The sequence below is a fragment of the Myxine glutinosa genome, chromosome 4 (genome assembly GCF_964187855.1).
Source record: "Myxine glutinosa chromosome 4, kmMyxGlut1.1, whole genome shotgun sequence".
NCBI classification, from domain to species: domain Eukaryota; kingdom Metazoa; phylum Chordata; class Myxini; order Myxiniformes; family Myxinidae; genus Myxine; species Myxine glutinosa.
In genome coordinates this window covers 69769564-69794821 of record NC_136264.1, presented here as the reverse complement: position 1 = coordinate 69794821, position 25258 = coordinate 69769564, and the positions used below count along the sequence as shown (strand labels likewise).

The window sequence follows — 25258 nt, the reverse complement described above, 5'->3', positions numbered from 1 at the left end:
AAGAAAGAGGAGAGCATTTAGGATAGGATTGCTCGCCAATACATCTCAGCTGCAATTGGTTTGTCCAATGTCCAGCGAAACATAACAACGTAATTGCATTTACATTTACTTTACTGCATCACTGTGCAGCAGTAATTCATGTGATGTACTTGAAAATGATTTATGTAGATTGATTAGAATTGCATTTACTTTACTGTCTCAGCTTGTTGAAGGTCGCTCATGATGAGGCCAACATTAAATTACAAGGAAGAACCGGCTTCTTTTTTTTTTTTTGTATACAAGATCGAGGCTCGTGAAAGAGCGAACATTAATCACACAGAAAGACAAACCGACACATAAAACATATAACATGGGGAGCGGTAGACAAGATGGGGAGAGAGGGGGAAGGACACAAACACAACATTTGAGAGCAGGGACCGAGAGACATGGAGACATCGAGAGATCTGTGAGAGGGAGAGGGCTTTGGGGGGGGGGGGGGACATGGGAAGAGGGCGGCAATGGAAGGGGGGGGGGGGTGGGAGAGGTATAAAACATATGGACACTGCCAGGACGTCCAGGAAAGAAGTTGGAATTTCAAACAAGGTGGATCTGGGGTGAATTAGCGGGGGTAGAAAAGATCAAGGTTTTGGATGGGGGAAGATAAGAGATGGTGGTGAACAGCTGTTTTAAAGACCTGGAGGGAGGAGTGGGATTGAAGGGAGTGAGGGAGTTTGTTCCAGAGGCGGGAGAAAAGAGGAATGAAAGATTGAGGTGGGCAGAGAGCCGAGATTTCGGCAGTTTAACCATCAGAGGGTTGCAGGCAGATCTTGTGCGACCCGTAGGAATATTTGGGGGACAGAGCACAGAGAGAGCTGGGGGTGCAAGGCCGGAGAGGAGTCGGAAGAAGACAGAAAGACCACCTACCTGCCTGCGGTGAGTGAGTGAAAGGCCCTCAGAGATAGCTTCATCGCGGGAGATTCCAATAATTCTGAAAGCTTTGGTTTCAACAGCGTGAAGCCGAGCTGGGTGTGAGGCAGGAGCACCGGCCCATTGGGGAGAACAGTATTCCATTGAGCTGCGGATGAAAGCCTTGTATGTGGTGAGGAGCTCAGGTGTGCCGAGGAAGGACTTCGCACGACGGAGGATGCCCAGTCGGCGACTGGCTTTGGAGACCAGCTTGTAAATGTGGTTTTCCCAAGAAAGATCATGGCAGATAGTGAGACCCAAAAGCTTGAGCGACAGAACTTCTTGGAGAGGATTGTTGAGAAAGTAGATGGGAGGGTTGTCCAGTCGGTCTTTTCGGAGAGACATGGTAAGAGTGTGAGATTTGTCAGGATTGAAAGACATGTTCCACTTGTTTGACCAGTCTGTGATTTTGTCCAAGTCTTCAGAGAGTGAGGAGGCTGCAGACTGCCGATCTGAGGGATGACGTATGGAGCGGCAGAGAGTGGAGTCGTCAGCAAAGAGACAGAGAGGATTTTCCAGAGAGTCGGAGAGATCATTGATAAAGAAAGGCTAAGCCATGCTGCAAGAAATGAACTCGCAGCACTATGTTCAGGAATATCTGGTAACGACACCAAAAAAAATGCAGTCATGTCTAATAAAAATCCCAGTCAAAGTACAACTGAAACTGGTAGTTGGATAGAGTAAAAGCATTAATAACTAGAACGGCACTCAGTAAAGAGCATACCTCCGCCTGGTTGGCCATATCACTCAATGGTGAAGTATCAATTAAAAAATTAAATAATTCTCATATCCGAATCCATATTCAGATCTTCACCAAAATCGAATCGATTCTTCCTTGTCACACACACAACCTGTCCACCAAGTTTCGTCCAAATCCATCCACAACTTTTTGAGATATCCCGATATGTATCGTTTTTAGCCCTCATCTCCCAATGGTGAAGAATCACTTTTAAAATTCTAGTAGCCGGATCCGAATCCGGATCTTCACCAAAATCGAATCATTTCGGCCTTGTGGCATACGCTACATCTCTGCCAAATTTCGTCCGAATCCGTCCACAACTTTTTGAGATATTTTGTTCACAAACAAACAAACAAACAAATGAAAAATCGGTCAGAGACAGGATTTGCCAGAATGTAATTTTTTTTAAATCGACCATTTTGGGTCAAAATGGCGGGAAATCTATACTAAGTATATATGCTAGGCAATGGAAGGTAACTAAGTGTATGCATATCTCTTGTCCTTTCAGAGTTAGTAGTTTGAAATATATTTTCAATGAAAACTTGGCCCCCTGACCTTTGACCCCAAAAAATAATTAAAACTAAGCATTTTTGACCATTTTATGCCACATGTTATTTTTCAGGAATTGAATAATGAACATTTTGGTGTTGGTTAGAAGGGAATCGGATAATGTTTGACAGAGTTATTAGTAAAAAAAACAATTTTTTGACCTTGAGTTTGACCTTTCAAGGTCACTCAAGGTCAAAGGTCATGGTGCCAAATGAAATGTCGTATGTGACTTCCTATATGTCAGTAACAGTAAGTGTATGCATATCTCTTGTACTTTTAGAGTTATAGTGGTTTGAAATATATTTTAAATGAAAACTCGACCCCCCTGATTTCACGTTTTGGGTGACCTTGAGCTTGACCTTGGGCCTAGAGAGTTAAAAATTGGGCACAGTCTATTCCAGGGCAAGGCAAATATGTGTGTAAAGTATGGCGATGCTATGTGCAACGATGTAGACGTAGTACTGCGTACAAACAGACAGACAGACAAATCAACCAACCAACATACTTGCCGGAATAGACAAATGGACAACCAGACAGGGGTGAAAACATAACCTCCACCCACCTTTAGTGGCGGAGGTAATAACTTCAGCACACTATGAATGTTCGGATTTTCCATGTAATGCAAGGCAGCAACAACGTACAGCACAGAATAAAAATGTACCAAGTTTGAGTAGGAATATTTGAAAAACTGTTTGGAAAATCAAGCCGATGTTTTTGCAGCATCGCAGTCATGTGAATATGCAGTTGTATTGCGTGAATAAACAGATTGCGATATTCAGCAGATCATCAAATATTGGATTTTTCGACAGAGAATCCCACAGCAAGGCCAACTCAACTCTTCTGAATTTACTCAGCATTCTCCGACTGCAAATTAAATTTCAGGATGTTGGAAAGAATGGATGAAGGGGATGAGACGGTCAAATTATACATTTGTTTCAAATGAAGAGTCAAGATGAAAGTTTTGGACATTTCAATTTAATACTCTGGGATTTTTAATACTCCGCATAACGTCGCCCAAATTAACGATGTTTTGCTATAGCGTCGTTTGAAATATAAGAGCTGTATACATTATAAAAACTTTATTCATTTCTTTAAAAACAAGGCCGATAGCCTAACAAGTGTAGCCGGCCTTGGATCTGCTGAGTGGAGGATCTGCTGTCCCCCTGTCATGTGACCAGAACCTCAGCTCTGATTGGTGGATGTTTTTGAGGGACATACATACACACCGGACGAACACAAACGCCGTTCCAGATGGCATTGCCCTACGGGCTACGCCGTAAAAAATATGGCTGCCGAACCACATGACCGATGACGTCATCAATTATTTTTCCTCCATCAATTTATCCCTGGATCACGATCAAGACATTTCATACTGATCTGATCATGCGTTCTTCTTGTTGATTTATGACATCATAATAAAGGCACCTATGGCATCATCATTAACATGTGTTTATCACATGGGGAGTCCTTTACAATGAGTCACGGTTCAATTTTTTTTCCGTGAAGCGGTTTCGGAGATATAGAGGTGCAAAGTTTTTTTGTTTTTTCTAAGACGGGTGCCCATACCACGTGACGTATGATGTCATAATTGTCATTTTAAAAATCTACAGGAGGAAGAGCTCCTATGAAATTTTGATTTTTTAAATGTATACAGAATCGAGGCTCGTGAAAGAGCTAACATTTATTTCACAAACAAATCAAACAGACAAACAAAATATATAAAAAGAGAGAGCAGTAGACAAGATGGGGAGAGAAGGGGAAGCACACAAACACAACATTTGAGAGCAGGGACATCGGGAGATGTGTGGGATGGAGAGGGCTTGGGGGGAGGAGGCGTGGGAAGGGGGGGGGGGGGGGTGGGAGAAGTATAAAACACAAGGATACCAAGGACTTCCAGGACAGAAGTTGGTATTTCAAAAAAGTGGCTTTGGGGTGAAATTAGCGGGGGTAGAAAAGATCAAGGTTTTGGATGGGGGAAGATAAGAGATGGTGGTGAACAGCTGTTTTAAAGACCTGGAGGGAGGAGTGGATTGAAGAGAGTGAGGGAGTTTGTTCCAGAGGCGGAAGAAAAGAGGAATGAAGGAGTGAAGGTGAGCAGAGTCTTGATTTGGGCAGTTTAACCATAAGAGGGTTGCGGGCAGATCTTGTGCGACCTGTAGGAATATTTGGGGGAAAGAGCCCAGAGAGAGCTGGGGGGCAAGGCCAGAGAGGAGTCGGTAGAAGACGGAAAGACCACCAACCTGCCTGCGGTGAGTGAGTGAAAGGCCCTTGGAGTTAGCTTCATCCCGGGAGATTCCAATGATTCTGAACGCTTTGGTTTCAACAGCGTGAAGACGAGCTAGGTGTGAGGCAGGAGCACCAGCCCAGAGGGGAGAGCAGTATTCCATTGAGCTGTGGATGAAAGCCTTGTATGTGGTGAGGAGCTCAGGTGTGCCAAGGAAGGACTTCGCACGACAGAGGATGCCCAGTCAGCGACTGGCTTTGGAGGCCAGATTTGAAATGTGGTTTTCGCAGGAAAGATCATGGCAGATAGTGAGACCCAAAAGCTTGAGTGACAGAACTTCTTGGAGAGGATTATTCAGAAAGTGGATGGGAGGGTTGTCCAGCCGGTCTTTTCGGAGAGACATCGTAAGAGTGTGAGATTTGTCAGGATTGAAAGACATGTTCCACTTGTTTGCCCAGTCTGTGATTTTGTCCAGGTCTGCAGAGAGTGAGGAGGCTGCAGACTGCCGATCTGAGGGATGAGGAATGGAGCGACAGAGAGTAGAGTCATCAGCAAAGAGATAGAGAGGATTTTCAAGAGAGTCAGAGAGATCATTGATGAAGAACAGAAAAAGCACAGGGCCCAGAACACTGCCTTGGGGAACTCCAGCCTGAACAGGAAGAGGAGATGAGAGAAACCCATTCAGGGCCACACGTTGACTACGACTAGAGAGGAAGTCCGCCAGCCATGCGTGGAGATTTCCATGGATACCAAAGGAGGAGAGTTTGGTGAGCAGAGCGGGGTGCCAGACCGTATTGAAGGCACGTGATATGTCAAGGGAGACAGCTCTAATTTCCTGTTTGGCATTGAGGACCTCCTGTTTGGCATTGAGGACCTCCATGATGAAATTTCCTGTCAATCGGACTAATGGTTGAAGAGAAAACAAATTTTAAAGGTAATAAACCCGCAAAATGCTGGTGGAAGGGTGAGAACACAACGGGTGGACAAGATGGATACATAAGCAATTTTTTGGGGAGGGATGTGGGTGGTTTAACAGTTGTAGAAAAGATCATGGCTTTGGATGGGTGTGAACAATGGTGGTGAACAGCAGGGAAGAATGACATTGAAGAGAGTGTTGAAGGAAGATTTTCCTACCACAGGCATTTTGCTTCCAAAGAGACATGTTGAATGAAGAAGGTGGATCAGACTCGGCAACGGTTGCTGGAGTGAGATGTGCATGGAAGAAGTTTCGGGAACTGAGTGGCTTGCTGACGAGAAGGATGTTTCAGTTGAAGCTGAAGGGAAAGGTGTATGCTGCATGTGTGAGAAGTGTTATGATTTATGGGAGCGAGACATGGCATGGGTAATGAACGTAGAGCAGCAACGAAGGCTGGAAAAGGTGGAAATGCGAATGGTTCGGTGGATGTGCGGAGTATCGTTGAGAGAGAGGAAGACAAATGATGAATTGCGAAAGATTATGGGAATAGAGCCTGTGATTGATGCTGTGAAGAGGAACCGGTTGAGATGGTTTGGTCATGTGTTGAGGAAGGATGAAAGTGACTGGTTGAGAAGAATGATGGAAATGAATGTAGAAGGAAGTAGAGGACGGGGAAGACCGAGAAAGACTTGGCTAAAGGTGGTGGAAGAAGAAATGCGGGCAAGGGGGTTAACAAGGAGAGATGCAGAAAATAGGGCAAGATGGAGAAGATTGTCGTGGGGACCGCAAGGCTAACCCCTGCTCTAGCAGGGAAAATGGCCTTAAAATGCCTGTCGTTGTGTTGTTGTTGATGTGGGTGGTTTTACAGTTGTAGAAAAGATCATGCTTTTCGATGGGGTGAACAATGGTGGTGAACAGCAGGGAAGAATGACATTGAAGAGAGTGTTGAAGGAAGATTTTCCTTCCACAGGCAAGAAAAGAGAGGAATAAACAAAGTGGCATTTTTCAGACCTGCTTTGTGCACAATTTTTGTCCAGCAGTGAAAAGTTAATGTGAAAAAAATAACTGAAAAGAAAGCGCTGTTACTGTTGGACAACGCACCAGGTCACCCAGTCAACCTCTACTCCTTATCAACTGGCATCAAAGTTGAAGTGTTTTTTCCTCCAAAGCTATCCACACTGCACAATGAAATCGTCGAGATGGGCAACGTAGTTGGATTCAACGACGTCAAGGCAGGAGATGTGGAGCAGTTGCTTAACTCTCATGGGGAGTGTTTGATCAATGATGATCTCATAAAGCTCGACCAACAACGGGCTGATGAAGCAACAGAAGAGGACTATCCAGAGAGGATATTAACATGCAAAATAATTTCAAACATTCCGATTAAAGTTAATGAGCCTCTCGATCTGCCATGATCTTTCCTGGGAAAACCACATTTCCAGGTTGGCCTCCAAAACCAGTCGCCGACTGGGCATCATCCATCGTGCAAAGTCCTTCCTTGGCACACCTGAGCTTCTCACCACATGTGGTTTGTGGTGAGACCCTTCACCACTCACCAACAAAATACACGATCATTCATACACACACATACACACCCATACACACACAACATCAACCAACCAACCACCTACCCTTACAACATACACCACTCAACATACAAAAAAAACACTCATGCAAAAATTAATTCATGCAAAAACACACACCCTCACACACTCACTCATATACACAAAATAAGAAATAATAATGCTAACAAAAAAAACCAAAAAAAAACAACCAGCATACACAAACAACTAACCAACACAACGGCTTTCATCCGCAGCTCAATGGAATACTGTTCCCCCCTCTGGGCCGGTGCTCCTTCCTCAAACCTAGCTCGGCTTCACGCTGTTGAAACCAAAGCTTTCAGAATCATTGGAATCTCCCGTGATGAAGCTAACTCCGAGGGCCTTTCACTCACTCACCACAGGCAGGTTGGTGGTCTTTCCGTCTTCTACCGACTCCTCTCCGGCCTTGCTCCCCTAGCCCTGTCTGTGCTCTGTCCCCCAAATATTCTTACAGGTCACACAAGATCTGCCTGCAACCCTCTTCTGGTTAAACTGCCAAAATCAAGACTCTCTATTCACCTTCACTCTTTCATTCCTCTTCTCTCCCACCTCTGGAACAAACTCCCTCACTCCCTTCAATCCCACTCCCCCCTTCAGGTCTTTAAAACAGCTGTTCACCACCATCTCTTGTCTTCCCCCATCCAAAACCTTGATCTTTTCTACCCCGTTAATTCACCCCAGATCCACCTTTTGAAATACCGACTTCTTTCCTGGAGGTCCTAGCAGTGTCCACGTGTTTTATACCTCCACCCCCCCCCCCCCCACCCTTACCGTGCCTCCTCCCCCGCCTCCCCCCCAAGTCCTCTCCCTCCCACAGATCTACCCAGGTCCCTGCTCTCAAATGTTGTACTTGTGTGCTTCCCTCTCTCTCCCCATCTTATCTCCCGCTCCCTTTATCTTATGTTTTATGTGTAAGTTTGTCTTCTTGTGATTAATGTTAGCTCTTCCACGAGCCTCAATCTTGTACAGAAAAAAAAAGAAAAAAAAAGAAAGAAAAATCTCGCATCTAAAAATGGTCCTGACTGTGTGTGAGCACATTACTGCAGTGAAAAGAATGGCATGAAATGCTTTTTCATGCTACAATGAGCTCCACAAGGAAACTAAAACGCCACTCCAACGTCGATCGATATGCGTCCGCCCACATTCTTGCATCATTAAACATACTTGGACCAAGTTTGATTTAAATCCCTTCAGCTGTTTTCAAGTATCACATTTTTACCTGACATGACCTCTGACTTTTGAGCTATGATGCAAAAATGTAATCAGTTCATCTTTTCATCAAAATATGTACTTGTACCAAGTTTGGTCAAAATTATATCACTGGTTCACAAGTTAGCCCAGTAACAGAATTTTTACCTAATGGAACCTCTGACGTCATGACCCCATAATGTAATCCATTTACCTTTTCATCATTATACATACTTGCACCAATTTTGACTTGGTTCCCTTCAGCCATTCTTAAGTTATCGTGGTAACGAAAACCTATTTCAGACTCTGACCTTTTGATACCCAAATCAAATCAGTTCAACTTTATATCAAAATACAAAGTTGTACTTGTACCAACATTGGTCAAAATCTCATCACTGGTTCACAAGTTATTGCGGTAACAGGATTTTATCTAACATGACCTCTGACCTTTGACCTTGCAACCCCAAAATCGAATCAGTTAATCTTTACCTCATTATACATACCTGTACCAAGTTTGACTTGGATCACTTCAGCTGTTCTCAAGTTATTGCGGTTATGAAAACCTATCACGAAGAGCCAGACGGACAACCCGAAGACATAATGCCTCCAGTGACTTTGTCGGCGGAGACATTTTTAAAAATCCCAAACATAGTCGTTTCATTTATATTCATAGGTGAGCTGCGACATGGGAAGAATGAATACACAAATGGGAAGCAAATGAAAACATCATGGAGGTGAAAGAAAAAAGGTGCAACTTACTGCTGCACTTTGCATGCTTCGCACATGAGCAAGGCCTTGCGCAGGTTTCGGTCACACTTTTCAGCAATGCGCCTGGCAAGCTCTGGAGGTAAGGAAAGGCCCTCCTTTCGGCACACAGAGGTAAGAACCTGGCACACCTACACATAGGCAAATTAGAGAATGCGAATGAAAACTTGCTTTTTCCACGAGAGGTCATTCCAGTAACAACTGGAACGCCACTCAGTGGAGCGCATACTCCCGCCGTGGGTTTAGTTGGAATAATACGTTTTGTTTAACATCCCTTCTTCCCAAAACAACAAATGAAAAAGAAAGTAAGCCCTAACTGTCAGATAATTTATTTTGATATATCTCGGAATTAGAGGAGAAAAACACCATTTAAGAATAAGAATAAAAGCTTTAATGCAGTAAAACAGAAAAAAAAATTCCTCAAAAAAATTCCTGGATCCGGAATAATATCCTGAGCTTCACCAAAAACTAATCAATTCTTCCTTATCCCAAGGGCAATCATCCCACCAACTTTCATCCAAATCCGTTCAGAACTTTTCCAGATATCTTGTACACACACTTGTACACACACACACACACACACACACACACACACACACACACACACACACACACACACACACACACACACACACACACACACACACACACACACACACACACACACACACACACACACACACACACACACACACACACACACACACTACTCCCTGGCGGGAGTAATAATACTTTTATACTTTGCAGAAACCCAAATGGTGATGCAGTAGTTTATAGTTTACAACCAAACCACATGGACATTTTTCATGATTCTCTCTCATACGTGATAATCTTCAATGACATGTGTGCACGTGCGTGCGCGTGTCACAGTGATGACCTGGCACAAGAACGTCAAGAATCGTTCATACAATCATGACCCGGTTCAAACTGCTCATTTGCATCCGGTTACGATAGTAGTTTAGAATTATCTGTGATAAGGATCAATCGTTAAACTAGGCTACAAGCTCACAATTAACTAAGAATTCAGCCCTTTCGTAAGTCAAAAAACAGGAATTTGACATTGCCAAATTAAGGCACACACATCATCGGCTGAATCAGGGCAACCTACTGCTCACTGCCTCTTGCGGGATCGACTGGGGAAGCTTTTGGCCTAAGTCTCTCGCAAACTGGTTGGTCAGGCCTGAAGTTCAACTGAAGGAGGTAGGAATTTGTAATTTGTTTAGGGTGATGGCGACGACTCACCTCCTCTTTGCGAAAGACACTTTGGGATCTCTCACATTCAGCAACTAATGGTAGCAAATGGAACACCCAATTTAATGTCCATCAGGGGCACGGTGCACTTTGTAATGCAAAGAGCTCCCCCACCTGAAAAGCACCGACCCGCCAATTGAGCGTCAGGTCGGAAATCAAAATCACACGGGAAAGATCAAAAGTAAGTGCAGTGCCCCTGCACCATCTTATCAGACTCCACTGCATCAACGCAACTACAGGAATTATTTGCGTGAAGGTCAAATCTCAAACGAGTGGTGTCATATCCTCAAAGTGATGAGATAATTTTACACAGAACTTTACCTGTGAATAAAGATGCAACTTTCACTAAAACCACTCGTGCACACACGCTGATGCACCGACAAACACAAGCAGACGCACCGGCAAACAAACAAGCCAACACACGAACCAACAAGCCAACACACGAACCAACAAGCCAACACACGAACAAACAAGCCAACACACAAGCAAACAAGCCAACACACGAACAAACAAGCCAACACACGAACAAACAAGCCAACACACGAACAAACAAGCCAACACACGAACAAACAAGCCAACACACGAACAAACAAGCCAACACACAAACAAACAAGCCAACACACGAACAAACAAGCCAACACACGAACAAACAAGCCAACACACGAACAAACAAGCCAACACACGAACAAACAAGCCAACACATGAACAAACAAGCCAACACACGAACAAACAAGCCAACACACGAACAAACAAGCCAACACACGAACAAACAAACACAAGCAGACGCACCGACAAACAAACAAGCCAACACACAAACAAACAAACACAAGCAGATGCACCGACGAACAAACAAGCCAACACACGAACAAACAAGCCAACACACGAACAAACAAGCCAACACACAAACAAACAAGCCAACACACAAACAAACAAGCCAACACACAAACAAACAAGCCAACACACAAACAAACAAGCCAACACACAAACAAACAAGCCAACACACAAATAAACAAGCCAACACACGAACAAACAAGCCAACACACAAACAAACAAGCCAACACACAAACAAACAAGCCAACACACGAACAAACAAGCCAACACACGAACAAACAAGCCAACACACGAACAAACAAGCCAACACACGAACAAACAAGCCAACACATGAACAAACAAGCCAACACACGAACAAACAAGCCAACACACGAACAAACAAACCAACACACGAACAAACAAACACAAGCAGACGCACCGACAAACAAACAAGCCAACACACGAACAAACAAGCCAACACACAAACAAACAAGCCAACACACAAACAAACAAGCCAACACACGAACAAACAAGCCAACACACGAACAAACAAACCAACACACGAACAAACAAACCAACACACGAACAAACAAACCAACACACGAACAAACAAACACAAGCAGACGCACCGACAAACAAACAAGCCAACACACGAACAAACAAGCCAACACACGAACAAACAAGCCAACACACGAACAAACAAGCCAACACACGAACAAACAAGCCAACACACGAACAAACAAGCCAACACACGAACAAACAAGCCAACACACGAACAAACCAACACACGAACAAACAAACACAAGCAGACGCACCGACAAACAAACAAGCCAACACACGAACAAACAAGCCAACACACGAACAAACAAGCCAACACACAAACAAACAAGCCAACACACGAACAAACAAGCCAACACACGAACAAACAAGCCAACACACGAACAAACAAACCAACACACGAACAAACAAGCCAACACACGAACAAACAAGCCAACACACGAACAAACAAACACAAGCAGACGCACCGACAAACAAACAAGCCAACACACAAACAAACAAACACAAGCAGATGCACCGACGAACAAACAAGCCAACACACGAACAAACAAGCCAACACACGAACAAACAAGCCAACACACGAACAAACAAGCCAACACACAAACAAACAAGCCAACACACAAACAAACAAGCCAACACACAAACAAACAAGCCAACACACAAACAAACAAGCCAACACACAAATAAACAAGCCAACACACGAACAAACAAACACAAGCAGATGCACCGACAAACAAACAAGCCAACATACGAACAAACAAGCCAACACATGAACAAACAAGCCAACACACGAACAAACAAACACAAGCCAACACACGAACAAACAAACACAAGCCAACACTCAAACAAAGAAATACAAGCCGACATCCACAAAGAAACACAAGCCGACATCCACAAACAAACACAAGCCGACATCCACAAACAAACACAAGCCGACACACCCACAAACAAACACAAGCCGACACATCCACAAACAAACACAAACCAACACACCAACAAACAAACAAAAGCCGGCACACCAACAAACAAACAAAAGCCGGCACACCAACAAACAAACAAAAGCCAACACACCAACAAAAAAACACAAGCCGACACTCGAAAAACAAGACGACACATCCACAAAGAAACACAAGCCGACACACCTACAAACAAACACAAGCCGACACATCCACAAAGAAACACAAGCCGACACACCCACAAACAAACACAAGCCGATGCATGAACAAACAAACACAAGCCAATGCACCCACAAACAAACACAAGCCGATGCACGAACAAACAAGCCGATGCACGAACAAACAAACACAAGCCAATGCACCCACAACAAACACAGGCCGATGCACGAACAAACAAACACAAGCCGATGCACCCACAAACAAACACAAGCCGATGCACGAACAAACAAACACAAGCCGATGCACGAACAAACAAACACAAGCCGATGTACGAACAAACAAACACAAGCCGATGCACGAACAAACAAACACAAGCCAATGCACCCACAAACAAACACAAGCCAATGCACCCACAAACAAACACAAGCCGATGCACGAACAAACAAACACAAGCCGATGCACCCACAAACAAACACAAGCCGATGCACGAACAAACAAACACAAGCCGATGCACCCACAAACAAACACAAGCCGATGCACGAACAAACAAACACAGGCCGATGCACGAACAAACAAACACAAGCCAATGCACCCACAAACAAACACAAGCCAATGCACCCACAACAAACACAGGCCGATGCACGAACAAACAAACACAAGCCGATGCACCCACAAACAAACACAAGCCGATGCACGAACAAACAAACACAAGCCGATGCACGAACAAACAAACACAAGCCGATGCACGAACAAACAAACACAAGCCGATGCACCCACAAACAAACACAAGCCGATGCACGAACAAACAAACACAAGCCGGTGCACCCACAAACAAACACAAGCCGATGCACGAACAAACAAACACAGGCCGATGCACGAACAAACAAACACAAGCCGATGCACGAACAAACAAACACAGGCCGATGCACGAACAAACAAACACAAGCCGGTGCACCCACAAACAAACACAAGCCGATGCACGAACAAACAAACACAAGCCGATGCACCCACAAACAAACACAAGCCGATGCACGAACAAACAAACACAAGCCGATGCACCCACAAACAAACACAAGCCGATGCACGAACAAACAAACACAAGCCGATGCACGAACAAGCATACACAGGCCGATGCACGAACAAACAAACACAAGCCAATGCACCCACAAACAAACACAAGCCAATGCACCCACAAACAAACACAGGCCGATGCACGAACAAACAAACACAAGCCGATGCACCCACAAACAAACACAAGCCGATGCACGAACAAACAAACACAAGCCGGTGCACCCACAAACAAACACAAGCCGATGCACGAACAAACAAACACAAGCCGGTGCACCCACAAACAAACACAAGCCGATGCACGAACAAACAAACACAAGCCGATGCACCCACAAACAAACACAAGCCGATGCACGAACAAACAAACACAAGCCGATGCACCCACAAACAAACACAAGCCGATGCACCCACAAACAAACACAAGCCGATGCACCCACAAACAAACACAAGCCGGTGCACCCACAAACAAACACAAGCCGGTGCACCCACAAACAAACACAAGCCGATGCACGAACAAACAAACACAAGCCGATGCACGAACAAACAAACACAAGCCGGGCACCCACAAACAAACACAAGCCGATGCACGAACAAACAAACACAAGCCGATGCACCCACAAACAAACACAAGCCGATGCACAAACAAACAAACACAAGCCGATGCACCCACAAACAAACACAAGCCGATGCTCCCACAAACAAACACAAGCCGATGCACAAACAAACAAACACAAGCCGATGCACCCACAAACAAACACAAGCCAAAGCACCCACAAACAAACACAAGCTGACACACCCACAAACAAACGCCGACGCACAAACAGCCAAACACAAGCCGATGCACCCACAAACAAACACAAGCCGATGCACAAACAAACAAACACAAGCCGATGCACCCACAAACAAACACAAGCCAAAGCACCCACAAACAAACGCCGACGCACAAACAGCCAACCACAATCCGATGCACGAACAAACATACACAACGCAATGCACAGAAAACAAGCCGATGGACCAACAAATAGACAATTCTCAAATTATAGTGGGATTATTATTATTATTGTGTTGTTTTTATTTTCTCCTTGTCACTTCTCTGCAGAAGGGATGCAAAAAGGAAACAACATAATTCGACGTTGCAACCGCGACCGATATATGCAATAATTAAAGATCACATAATGACAGCAAGGGTGCAAACAAAGATGGAGACAACATGAATACTTCTTCATCCGAGGGTGCAGGTACACGAAGAGAAAGGCAGCGGCTGCGAATCGGCGATATTAGACGAGAGGCTGACGTGCAGATGAGAATCAGACGGCACGTCGCCATGTAACGCTCCATCGTGCGGCGTAAGGCGTGTTGGGCATCACGGGACAGCCGCTCAGCTTCTGCGATTACCACCACTGACACCAACAAAAACAAACAGCAAAAAAGGCGATTATTAGGGCAATCTATATTATAAAAGGAGTTATATATGTCTGTATGTTGGTTTGACCTGCTGTAAATTGAGAACGGATTAACAGATTTCAATGAAACAATTCAGGAAACTTTCAATTCAATTCAGGAAATTCCTGTTTTCAATTCAGGAACGTTCAATTCAGGAAACTCCTAGGAAGGTTTGTGATGCAAACCCCCTACCCCAAAAAACAGGAGGTTTGTTATGCAAACCCCATACCCCAAAAAACAGGAAGGTTTGTGATGCAAACCCCCTACCCCAAAAAACAGGAAGGTTTGTGATGCAAACCCCATACCCCAAAAAACAGGAAGGTTTGTGATGCAAACCCCCTACCCCAAAAAACAGGAAGGTTTGTGATGCAAACCCCCTACCCCAAAAAACAGGAAGGTTTGTGATGCAAACCCCCTACCCCAAAAAACAGGAGGTTTGTGATGCAAACCCCATACCCCAAAAAACAGGAAGGTTTGTGATGCAAACCCCCTACCCCCAAAAACAGGAGGTTTGTGATGCAAACCCCATACCCCAAAAAACAGGAAGGTTTGTGATGCAAACCCCCTACCCCCAAAAACAGGAGGTTTGTGATGCAAACCCCATACCCCAAAAAACAGGAAGGTTTGTGATGCAAACCCCATACCCCAAAAAACAGGAAGGTTTGTGATGCAAACCCCCTACCCCAAAAAACAGGAAGGTTTGTGATGCAAACCCACTACCCCAAAAAACAGGAAGGTTTGTGATGCAAACCCCCTACCCCAAAAAACAGGAAGGTTTGTGATGCAAACCCCCTACCCCAAAAAACAGGAAGGTTTGTGATGCAAACCCCATACCCCAAAAAACAGGAAGGTTTGTGATGCAAACCCCCTACCCCAAAAAACAGGAAGGTTTGTGATGCAAACCCCCGACCCCAAAAAACAGGAAGGTTTGTGATGCAAACACCCTACCCCAAAAAACAGGAAGGTTTGTGATGCAAACCCCCTACCCCAAAAAACAGGAAGGTTTGTGATGCAAACACCCTACCCCAAAAAACAGGAAGGTTTGTGATGCAAACCCCCTACCCCAAAAAACAGGAAGGTTTGTGATGCAAACCCCATACCCCAGAAAACAGGAAGGTTTGTGATGCAAACCCCCGACCCCAAAAAACAGGAAGGTTTGTGATGTAAACCCCATACCCCAAAAAACAGGAAGGTTTGTGATGCAAACCCCCTAACCCAAAAAACAGGAAGGTTTGTGATGCAAACCCCCTACCCCAAAAAACAGGAAGGTTTGTGATGCAAACCCCCAACCCCAAAAAACAGGAAGGTTTGTGATGCAAACACCCTACCCCAAAAAACAGGAAGGTTTGTGATGCAAACCCCCTACCCCAAAAAACAGGAAGGTTTGTGATGCAAACCCCCGACCCCAAAAAACAGGAAGGTTTGTGATGCAAACACCCTACCCCAAAAAACAGGAAGGTTTGTGATGCAAACCCCCTACCCCAAAAAACAGGAAGGTTTGTGATGCAAACACCCTACACCAAAAAACAGGAAGGTTTGTGATGCAAACCCCCTACCCCAAAAAACAGGAAGGTTTGTGATGCAAACCCCATACCCCAGAAAACAGGAAGGTTTGTGATGCAAACCCCCGACCCCAAAAAACAGGAAGGTTTGTGATGTAAACCCCATACCCCAAAAAACAGGAAGGTTTGTGATGCAAACCCCCTAACCCAAAAAACAGGAAGGTTTGTGATGCAAACCCCCTACCCCAAAAAACAGGAAGGTTTGTGATGCAAACCCCCAACCCCAAAAAACAGGAAGGTTTGTGATGCAAACACCCTACCCCAAAAAACAGGAAGGTTTGTGATGCAAACCCTCTACCCCAAAAAACAGGAAGGTTTGTGATGCAAACACCCTACCCCAAAAAACAGGAAGGTTTGTGATGCAAACCCCCTACCCCAAAAAACAGGAAGGTTTGTGATGCAAACCCCATACCCCAAAAAACAGGAAGGTTTGTGATGCAAACCCCATACCCCAAAAACAGGAAGGTTTGTGATGCAAACCCCATACCCCAAAAAACAGGAAGGTTTGTGATGCAAACCCCATACCCCAAAAAACAGGAAGGTTTGTGATGCAAACCCCCTACACCAAAAAACAGGAAGGTTTGTGATGCAAACACCCTACCCCCAAAAACAGGAAGGTTTGTGATGCAAACCCCTTACCCCAAAAAACAGGAGGTTTGTGATGCAAACCCCATACCCCAAAAAACAGGAAGGTTTGTGATGCAAACCCCCTACCCCAAAAAACAGGAAGGTTTGTGATGCAAACCCCATACCCCAAAAAACAGGAAGGTTTGTGATGCAAACCCCCTACCCCAAAAAACAGGAAGGTTTGTGATGCAAACCCCCTACCCCAAAAAACAGGAAGGTTTGTGATGCAAACCCCCTACCCCAAAAAACAGGAAGGTTTGTGATGCAAACCCCCTACCCCAAAAAACAGGAAGGTTTGTGATGCAAACACCCTACCCCAAAAAACAGGAAGGTTTGTGATGCAAACCCCCTACCCCAAAAAACAGGAAGGTTTGTGATGCAAACCCCCTACCCCAAAAAACAGGAAGGTTTGTGATGCAAACCCCCTACCCCAAAAAACAGGAAGGTTTGTGATGCAAACCCCCGACACCAAAAAACAGGAAGGTTTGTGATGCAAACACCCTACCCCAAAAAACAGGAAGGTTTGTGATGCAAACACCCTACCCCAAAAAACAGGAAGGTTTGTGCTGCAAACCCCCTACCCCAAAAAACAGGAAGGTTTGTGATGCAAACCCCATACCCCAAAAAACAGGCAGGTTTGTGATGCAAACCCCCTACCCCAAAAAACAGGAAGGTTTGTGATGCAAACCCCATACCCCAAAAAACAGGAAGGTTTGTGATGCAAACCCCATACCCCAAAAAACAGGAAGGTTTGTGATGCAAACCCCCTACCCCAAAAAACAGGAAGGTTTGTGATGCAAACCCCCTACCCCAAAAAACAGGAAGGTTTGTGATGCAAACCCCCTACCCCAAAAAACAGGAAGGTTTGTGATGCAAACACCCTACCCCAAAAAACAGGAAGGTTTGTGATGCAAACCCCCTACCCCAAAAAACAGGAAGGTTTGTGATGCAAACCCCCTACCCCAAAAAACAGGAAGGTTTGTGATGCAAACCCCCTACCCCAAAAAACAGGAAGGTTTGTGATGCAAACCCCCTACCCCAAAAAACAGGAAGGTTTGTGATGCAAACCCCCTACCCCAAAAAACAGAAAGGTTTGTGATGCAAACCCCCTACCCCAAAAAACAGGAGGTTTGTGATGCAAACCCCATACCCCAAAAAACAGGAAGGTTTGTGATGCAAACCCCTTACCCCAAAAAACAGGAAGGTTTGTGATGCAAACCCCATACCCCAAAAAACAGGCAGGTTTGTGATGCAAACCCCCTACCCCAAAAAACAGGAAGGTTTGTGATGCAAACACCCTACCCCCAAAAACAGGAAGGTTTGTGATGCAAACCCCCTACCCCAAAAAACAGGAAGGTTTGTGATGCAAACACCCTACCCCCAAAAACAGGAAGGTTTGTGATGCAAACCCCCTACCCCAAAAAACAGGAAGGTTTGTGATGCAAACCCCCTACCCCAAAAAACAGGAAGGTTTGTGATGCAAACCCCCTACCCCAAAAAACAGGAAGGTTTGTGATGCAAACCCCCTACCCCAAAAAACAGGAAGGTTTGTGATGCAAACACCCTACCCCCAAAAACAGGAAGGTTTGTGATGCAAACCCCCTACCCCAAAAAACAGGAAGGTTTGTGATGCAAACCCCCTACCCCAAAAAACAGAAAGGTTTGTGATGCAAACCCCCTACCCCAAAAACAGGAAGGTTTGTGATGCAAACCCCATACCCCAAAAAACAGGAAGGTTTGTGATGCAAACCCCATACCCCAAAAAACAGGAAGGTTTGTGATGCAAACCCCATACCCCAAAAAACAGGAAGGTTTGTGATGCAAACCCCCTACCCCAAAAAACAGGAAGGTTTGTTATCTCCACACCTGCTTATCTCCGCTGCTTATCTCCACACCGTGGGCAGGATCTCCCAGGAATCCTTTTTTTTGTTAACTTGAGAATGGATTCATGAATTTCGATGAAACCAACGACGGTGTATTCAGGGAGCTCTGAGGAAGGTTTGTGATGCCAAAAAAAGGTAGGAAGGTATGTGTCTGGGTACACGTGGCGGAAGGGCAAACTCCGACTTGCAATGCTGGTTATCCCCGCACGGAGGCCAGCATCTCCCAGAAATCGTTGATTGTTCTTGCCCCAAAGATTATCCATCGCTGCAAAGATTGGTATTCCTATCAACGAAGGGGTGGGCTTTACTGTATATGCTAGTCATTATCATTCAAGTTTCCTTACAAGGAACTTCAATGCAGGAGGCCATTAGGCCCGTCAAGTTTGCACTTGTATTGCCAACCTACGGTTGTTTGTGCATACTCTTTCCTTTTTAAATGATGAGCGTCAAGCAAGGAAGCAGCACGTAGCATTTCTAAAGTCTTTGTTACGACTCATCCAGGGTTCGAACCTCCGACCTCCCAGATTCAGAGCGGACTCTCGAACCATTACAACCACCAAGATTGGTTAAGGAAAACAATAAGAATTGTCTTTGATATTCTAAGTGACATTTTCTAGCTGTCAACCTATAATTTACTCGTTTTTTTCTTCACATCTCCATGCCCTTTGATCCGTTCATATATGTCTATCGCGTATCAATTACGCTCTGGATCTTCAAAGAACCTTGACCTTCATAACAAACAAATAAAAATCACACACAGACAAAAAACAAGGAAACAAAAGAAAAAGACCCAATATCTCTAGACTCTCAAGACTGAACTCTCAAACCTGTCTGCCTCTTCCAAATCCTGATGGCGTTTTGTCAAATCTGTTTCTGGTGTTTGTTCCCCCTCCATCCCCTCCCTTACCTCAAACGTCTACACAACTGACTCCGTACGTGAAAAAGCTGAATGCCTCAACTCTGTGTTTGCCTCAAAAATCTTGTGTCCCAAACCCGTCCCTTTCTGTACACTCCGTTCCCAGTCATACCCAGCTGCTCCTGGACTCTGTGCCTTTCTCTCCTGACAAGGTGGAGAAGTTTCTGTCAATCCTCGACTATGATTTTGCAACTGGACCAGACGGCATCAGCCCACGGGTCCTAAAATCCTGCTCTGCCGCCCTTTCATGCCACCCTATCTCTGTTCTCTTCACCCTCTCTTTTGCTCAAGGTCATCTGCCATCATCTTGGGAATCAGCAAGCATTACCGCTTTACACAAAAAAGGTACAAAAACAGATCCTTGCAACTACAGACCAATCAGCCTGCTCCCAATTATCAGCAAAGTCATGGAATCCATCATTGCTTCGGATATCAAATCCTTCCTCTTTTCAAATGGCTTGATCTCTGATCATCAATTTGGATTCAGACCAGGTCACTCTACTTTGGACATGATGCTTCTGCTGTCTCAACAATGGATGGAGGTCCTCAATGCCAAACAGGAAATCAGAGCTGTCTCCCTTGACATATCACGTGCCTTCGATATGGTCTGGCACCCCGCTCTGCTCACCAAACTCTCCTCCTATGGTATCCATGGAGATCTCCACGCATGGCTTGCGGACTTCCTCTCTGATCGTAGTCAACGTGTGGCCCTGAATGGATTTCAATCATCTCCCCTTCCTGTTCAGGCTGGAGTTCCCCAAGGCAGTGTTCTGGGCCCTGTGCTTTTTCTGGTCTTCGTCAATGATCTCTCCGACTCTCTGGAAAATCCTCTCTATCTCTGTGCTGATGACTCCACTCTCTGCCGCTCCATACCTCATCCCTCAGATCGGCAGTCTGCAGCCTCCTCACTCTATGCAGACCTGGAAAAATCACAGACTGGTCAAACAAGTGGAACACGTCTTTCAATCCTGACAAATCTCACACTCTCACTATGTCTCTCTGAAAAGACCGTCTGGACAACCCTCCCATCTACTTTCTCAACAATCCTCTCCAAGAAGTTCTGTCACTCAAGCTCTTGGGTTTCACAATCTGCCATGATCTTTCCTGGGAAAACCACATTTCCAAGATGGCTCCAAAGACAGTCACTGGGCATCCTCCGTCGTGCGAAGTCCTTCCTTGGCACACCTGAGCTCCTCACCACATACAAGGCTTTCATCCGCAGCTCAATGGAATACTGTTCTCCCCTCTGGGCTGGTGCTCCTGCGTCACACCTAGCTCGGCTTCACGCTGTTGAAACCAAAACTTTCAGAATCATTGGAATCTCCCACGATAAAGCCAACTCTGAGGGCCTTTCACTCTCTCACCGCAAGCAGGTAGGTGGTCTTTCTGTCTTCTACCGACTCCTCTCTGGCCTAGCCCCCCCCCCCCCCCCCGCCCTGTCTGTGCTCTGTCCCCGACATACTCCTACAGGTCGCACAAGATCTGCCAGCAACCCTCTTCTGGTGAAACTGCCAAAATCAAGACTCTGCTGACCTTCACTCCTCTTTACTCCCGCCTCTGGAACAAACTCCCTCACTCTCTTCAATTCCATTCATCCCTCCAGGTCTTTAAAACAGCTGTTCACCACCATCTCTTATCTTCCCCAATCCAAAACCTTGATATTTTCTACCCCCGTTAATTCACCCCAGATCCACTTTTCTGAGATACCAACTTCTTTCCTGGAAGTCCTATCTGTGTCCATGTGTTTTTGCGTCAAACAACCCCCACCCCCCATCCCTCTCCCTCCCACAGATCTCCCGATGTCCCTGCTCTCAAATGTTGTACTTGTGTGCTTCCCCCTCTCTCCCCATCTTGTCTCCTGCTCCCTTTATTATGTCTTATGTGTCCGTTTGTTTTTTTTGTCATTTGTGTTAGCTCTTACACGAGCCTCGATCTTGTTTCCAAAAAAATAAAAATTGGCAAGTGCACATACCTTTGAAGTCTCGCTGTGTGCTGGATTCGAGCTGCTGAGCCTGTGCCACGGTTTTAATGAGTTCCTGAACAACCACACGATCCTGTGTGCCTGCTTCACTGCAAAAGCACAGAAATTCCAGAGGGAAAGACTGATTACGAGACCACACGCAACATAACAATAGAGGGCTGACAAATCAGAAATCAAATGTTCTCTGGCCAACGAAGCACAACCGGTTCACCTGGGATTCACTTCAATGTGGTAATTGCTAGCAATTGTGCTGATTTCGATTTTCTTTTTCGATGGTGTCTGTAAAAAAATAAAAATACACACACAAACAAGACAGAGCTTTACTTTTTGGAAAGTACCAAAGCTCGCACTCTCCCACATAAATGCACTCACTGCAGGTTGTGGAGAAACAAAATGTATTTTTGCGGTTTAAAAGGTACTTCCAGCTTAAACTGCAATCTGCAGTAGGTGGAGCACGTGACAGACAGAACCACCCACTGTAAAACAAGCAGTGTCAGCTGTCACAACGCAGCTGGCAGGTCAACCAAACAATGACTTTTAATTTTAGCAATGCCAGCCAGCCCTGAACTTGAGAATCCATCCATGGACACAACTCTGTGTTGTTGTTGGGGTTAGGGTCCTTTATCAGCATGGAGTGGATTATGCTCAAAGATAGATATATTGTTGTGGAAATGGCTCCTTGAGGTTAATGATGCTTAGTATGGAGAAGTTATTTCCCTAAAGTGAATGTCTGGCAAAAGCATAAAGTAATTAATTGCGATATTAGAAATACATCGCTTACAGTGCATTCAGAAAGTATTCAGACCCCTTCACTTTTTTCACATTTTGTTGTGTTGCAGCCTTATGCTGAAATCGTTTAAATTCATTTTTTCCCTCATCAATCTACACTCAATACCCAATAATGACAAAGAGAAAACAGGATTTTAGAAAGTTTTGCAAATTTATTAAAAAGAAAAAACTGAAATATCACATTGACATAAGTATTCATACCCTTTACTATGACACTTGAAATTTAGCTCAGGTGCCTCCCATTTCTCTTGATCATCTTTGAGATGTTTCTACACATTGATTGGAGTCCACCTGTGGTAAGTTCAATTGATTGGACATGATTTGGAAAGGCACACACCTGTCTATATAAGGTCTCACAGCTGACAATACATATCAGAGCAAAAACCAAGCCATGAGGTCGAAGGAACTGCCTGCAGAGCTCAGAGACAGGATTGTGTCGAGGCACAGATCTGGGGAAGCCTACAAAAAAATCTCTACTGCATTGAAGGTTCCCAAGAGCACAGTGGCCTCCATAATTATAAAAAACCACCTTTAGAGGCCATTTTTCCCCACAAAGCAGGGGTTGGCCTTTTTTGGGAACCGTGGTTGTTGTTGTTTTTCGGTCCCCTATTTGAAGCAATGTTTTACGGCCGGATGCCCTTCCTGACACCAACCCTTTTTGCCGCCTTTAACGACAAACAGGGAATTACCAGTGAACTGGTACTCAATTAGCCGACCTCGGAAGGATGACAGGCTGAGTCTACCCCCATGGCGTTAATTCAGCGATCGACCGGGATTCGAACCCAGGATCCTTGGATCCTAAGCCGGCACCCTAGCCGCTAGCCCAACACCAGGGATTCTGGCCAGTGGCCTCCATAATTCTTAAATGGAAAAAGTTTGGAACAACCAGGACTCTACCTAGAGCTGGCCACCCGGCCAAACAGCAATCGGGGGAGAAGGGCCTTGGTAGGAGAGGTGACCAAGAACCCGATGGTCACTCTGGCTGAGCTCCAGAGATCCTGTGTGGAGATGGGAGAAACTTCCCGAACGACAACCATCACTGCAACACTCCACCGATCTGGGCTTTATGGCAGAGTGGCCAGACGGAAGCCTCTCCTCAGTGAAAGACACATGAAAGCCCTCTTGGAGTTTGCAAAAAAGCACCTGAAGGACTCTCAGACTGTGAGAAACAAGATTCTGGGGGCTTTCATGTGTCTTTCACTGAGGAGAGGCTTCCGAGGTCAAAGGGGCAGGACGGGGAGGTCAAAGGGGCAGGACGGGGAGGTCAAAGGGGCAGGACAGGGCGTGCGGTGGAGCGAATATAAACTGTGGCAGTGTTGTGGGATATCCAAGATGGATATGCCATCAACTATTAGCATCAGTTGGTGGACATTAAAGACCCCAGGTAAAATCGTTCAGGTAAAGTAACTGAGTTAACATCCATTAGGCATTATCCGCACAGCGAACAGATTATACAGTTCGTTACCACGTTTGGTCGAACGCCAGTCACGCCTGCGTGTCCGGTTCGTGAAAGACTTGAGCCAAACACTTTCCCGGGCCTCGCCCGCAAATCGTCGTTAATATGTTATAACCCTATGGTGACGACTTTATGGTTATAATCCCAAGGACGTGCGTGCTCGGTGTGATCCGTACGGTCAGCGTTTGGTGTTCTATCCGCAGCTTCTCAACGCCCGGACCGTACAGTTCACGAAGAAGACACATGACCCGCGTTTTCTTCCCAGCACCAGAGGGACCGCACACCAGCAGGTGAGGGAAATCCCCGCACTCCACCTGAAACAACACACGAGCCGTTAAATAAGTTAAACAATGTTGAGGAATGTGTACGAGTCTGGTGCGCACAGGTGAACACGCACCAGGTGCTTCAATCGCGTCGCTTGATCCTTGTGGTAATCGAGCTTGGCTAAAGTCGTGGGACGGTACCTGTCTAGCCAAAGACTCATGTCTACTTGTTCACGTAGCGCAGGTAACTAAAATCCGTGAGGTGATTACAAGCAACCGTGAGGTGACCGGAATATTCCCGCCAAAAATGCCGGAACCCGGAACCGAGGTCGGAACAGGGTAAAATGTATCCACGAATTCATTCCCGCACTTTCGCTCCGCTCGACCGATATCATTACAAACATCGACCTTTTTATTTTCAAAATCCGTTCCCGGGGGAGGTTAGGGATAAATTATATAAATTATTATAAACAAATTATCCACCGACATTTAATGTTCCCTCTCCTCAATCTCAATGAAATGGAGTCCATAAACTGAAACATTTTATCATTTCCATGTGGTGACGATGAAGCACAGGCACGATGGTCCAAATAGCCTTCTCCTGAT

General features: G+C 45.3%; 1 protein-coding gene across 2 annotated transcripts in view; it reads right to left on the bottom strand.

Moving 5' to 3' along the window:
- The window catches only part of RFC3 (replication factor C subunit 3), a 34672-nt gene extending 9641 nt beyond the window's left edge, over window positions 1-25031 (bottom strand). Inside the window, exons 1-6 of one of the 2 annotated variants that reach the window (XM_068112491.2) lie at window positions 24787-25031; window positions 24566-24703; window positions 22356-22423; window positions 22136-22233; window positions 14951-15132; window positions 8925-9061 (exon numbers count right to left, since the gene is read on the bottom strand). In XM_068112491.2, the coding sequence (XP_067968592.1) occupies window positions 8925-9061; window positions 14951-15132; window positions 22136-22233; window positions 22356-22423; window positions 24566-24703; window positions 24787-24873 (710 nt within the window). In that variant the 5' untranslated portion in view covers window positions 24874-25031. The remainder of the gene's footprint in view (window positions 1-8924; window positions 9062-14950; window positions 15133-22135; window positions 22234-22355; window positions 22424-24565; window positions 24704-24786) is intronic. The other variant, XM_068112492.2, reaches the window with a different exon arrangement.
- Window positions 25032-25258: the final 227 nt, after the last annotated feature.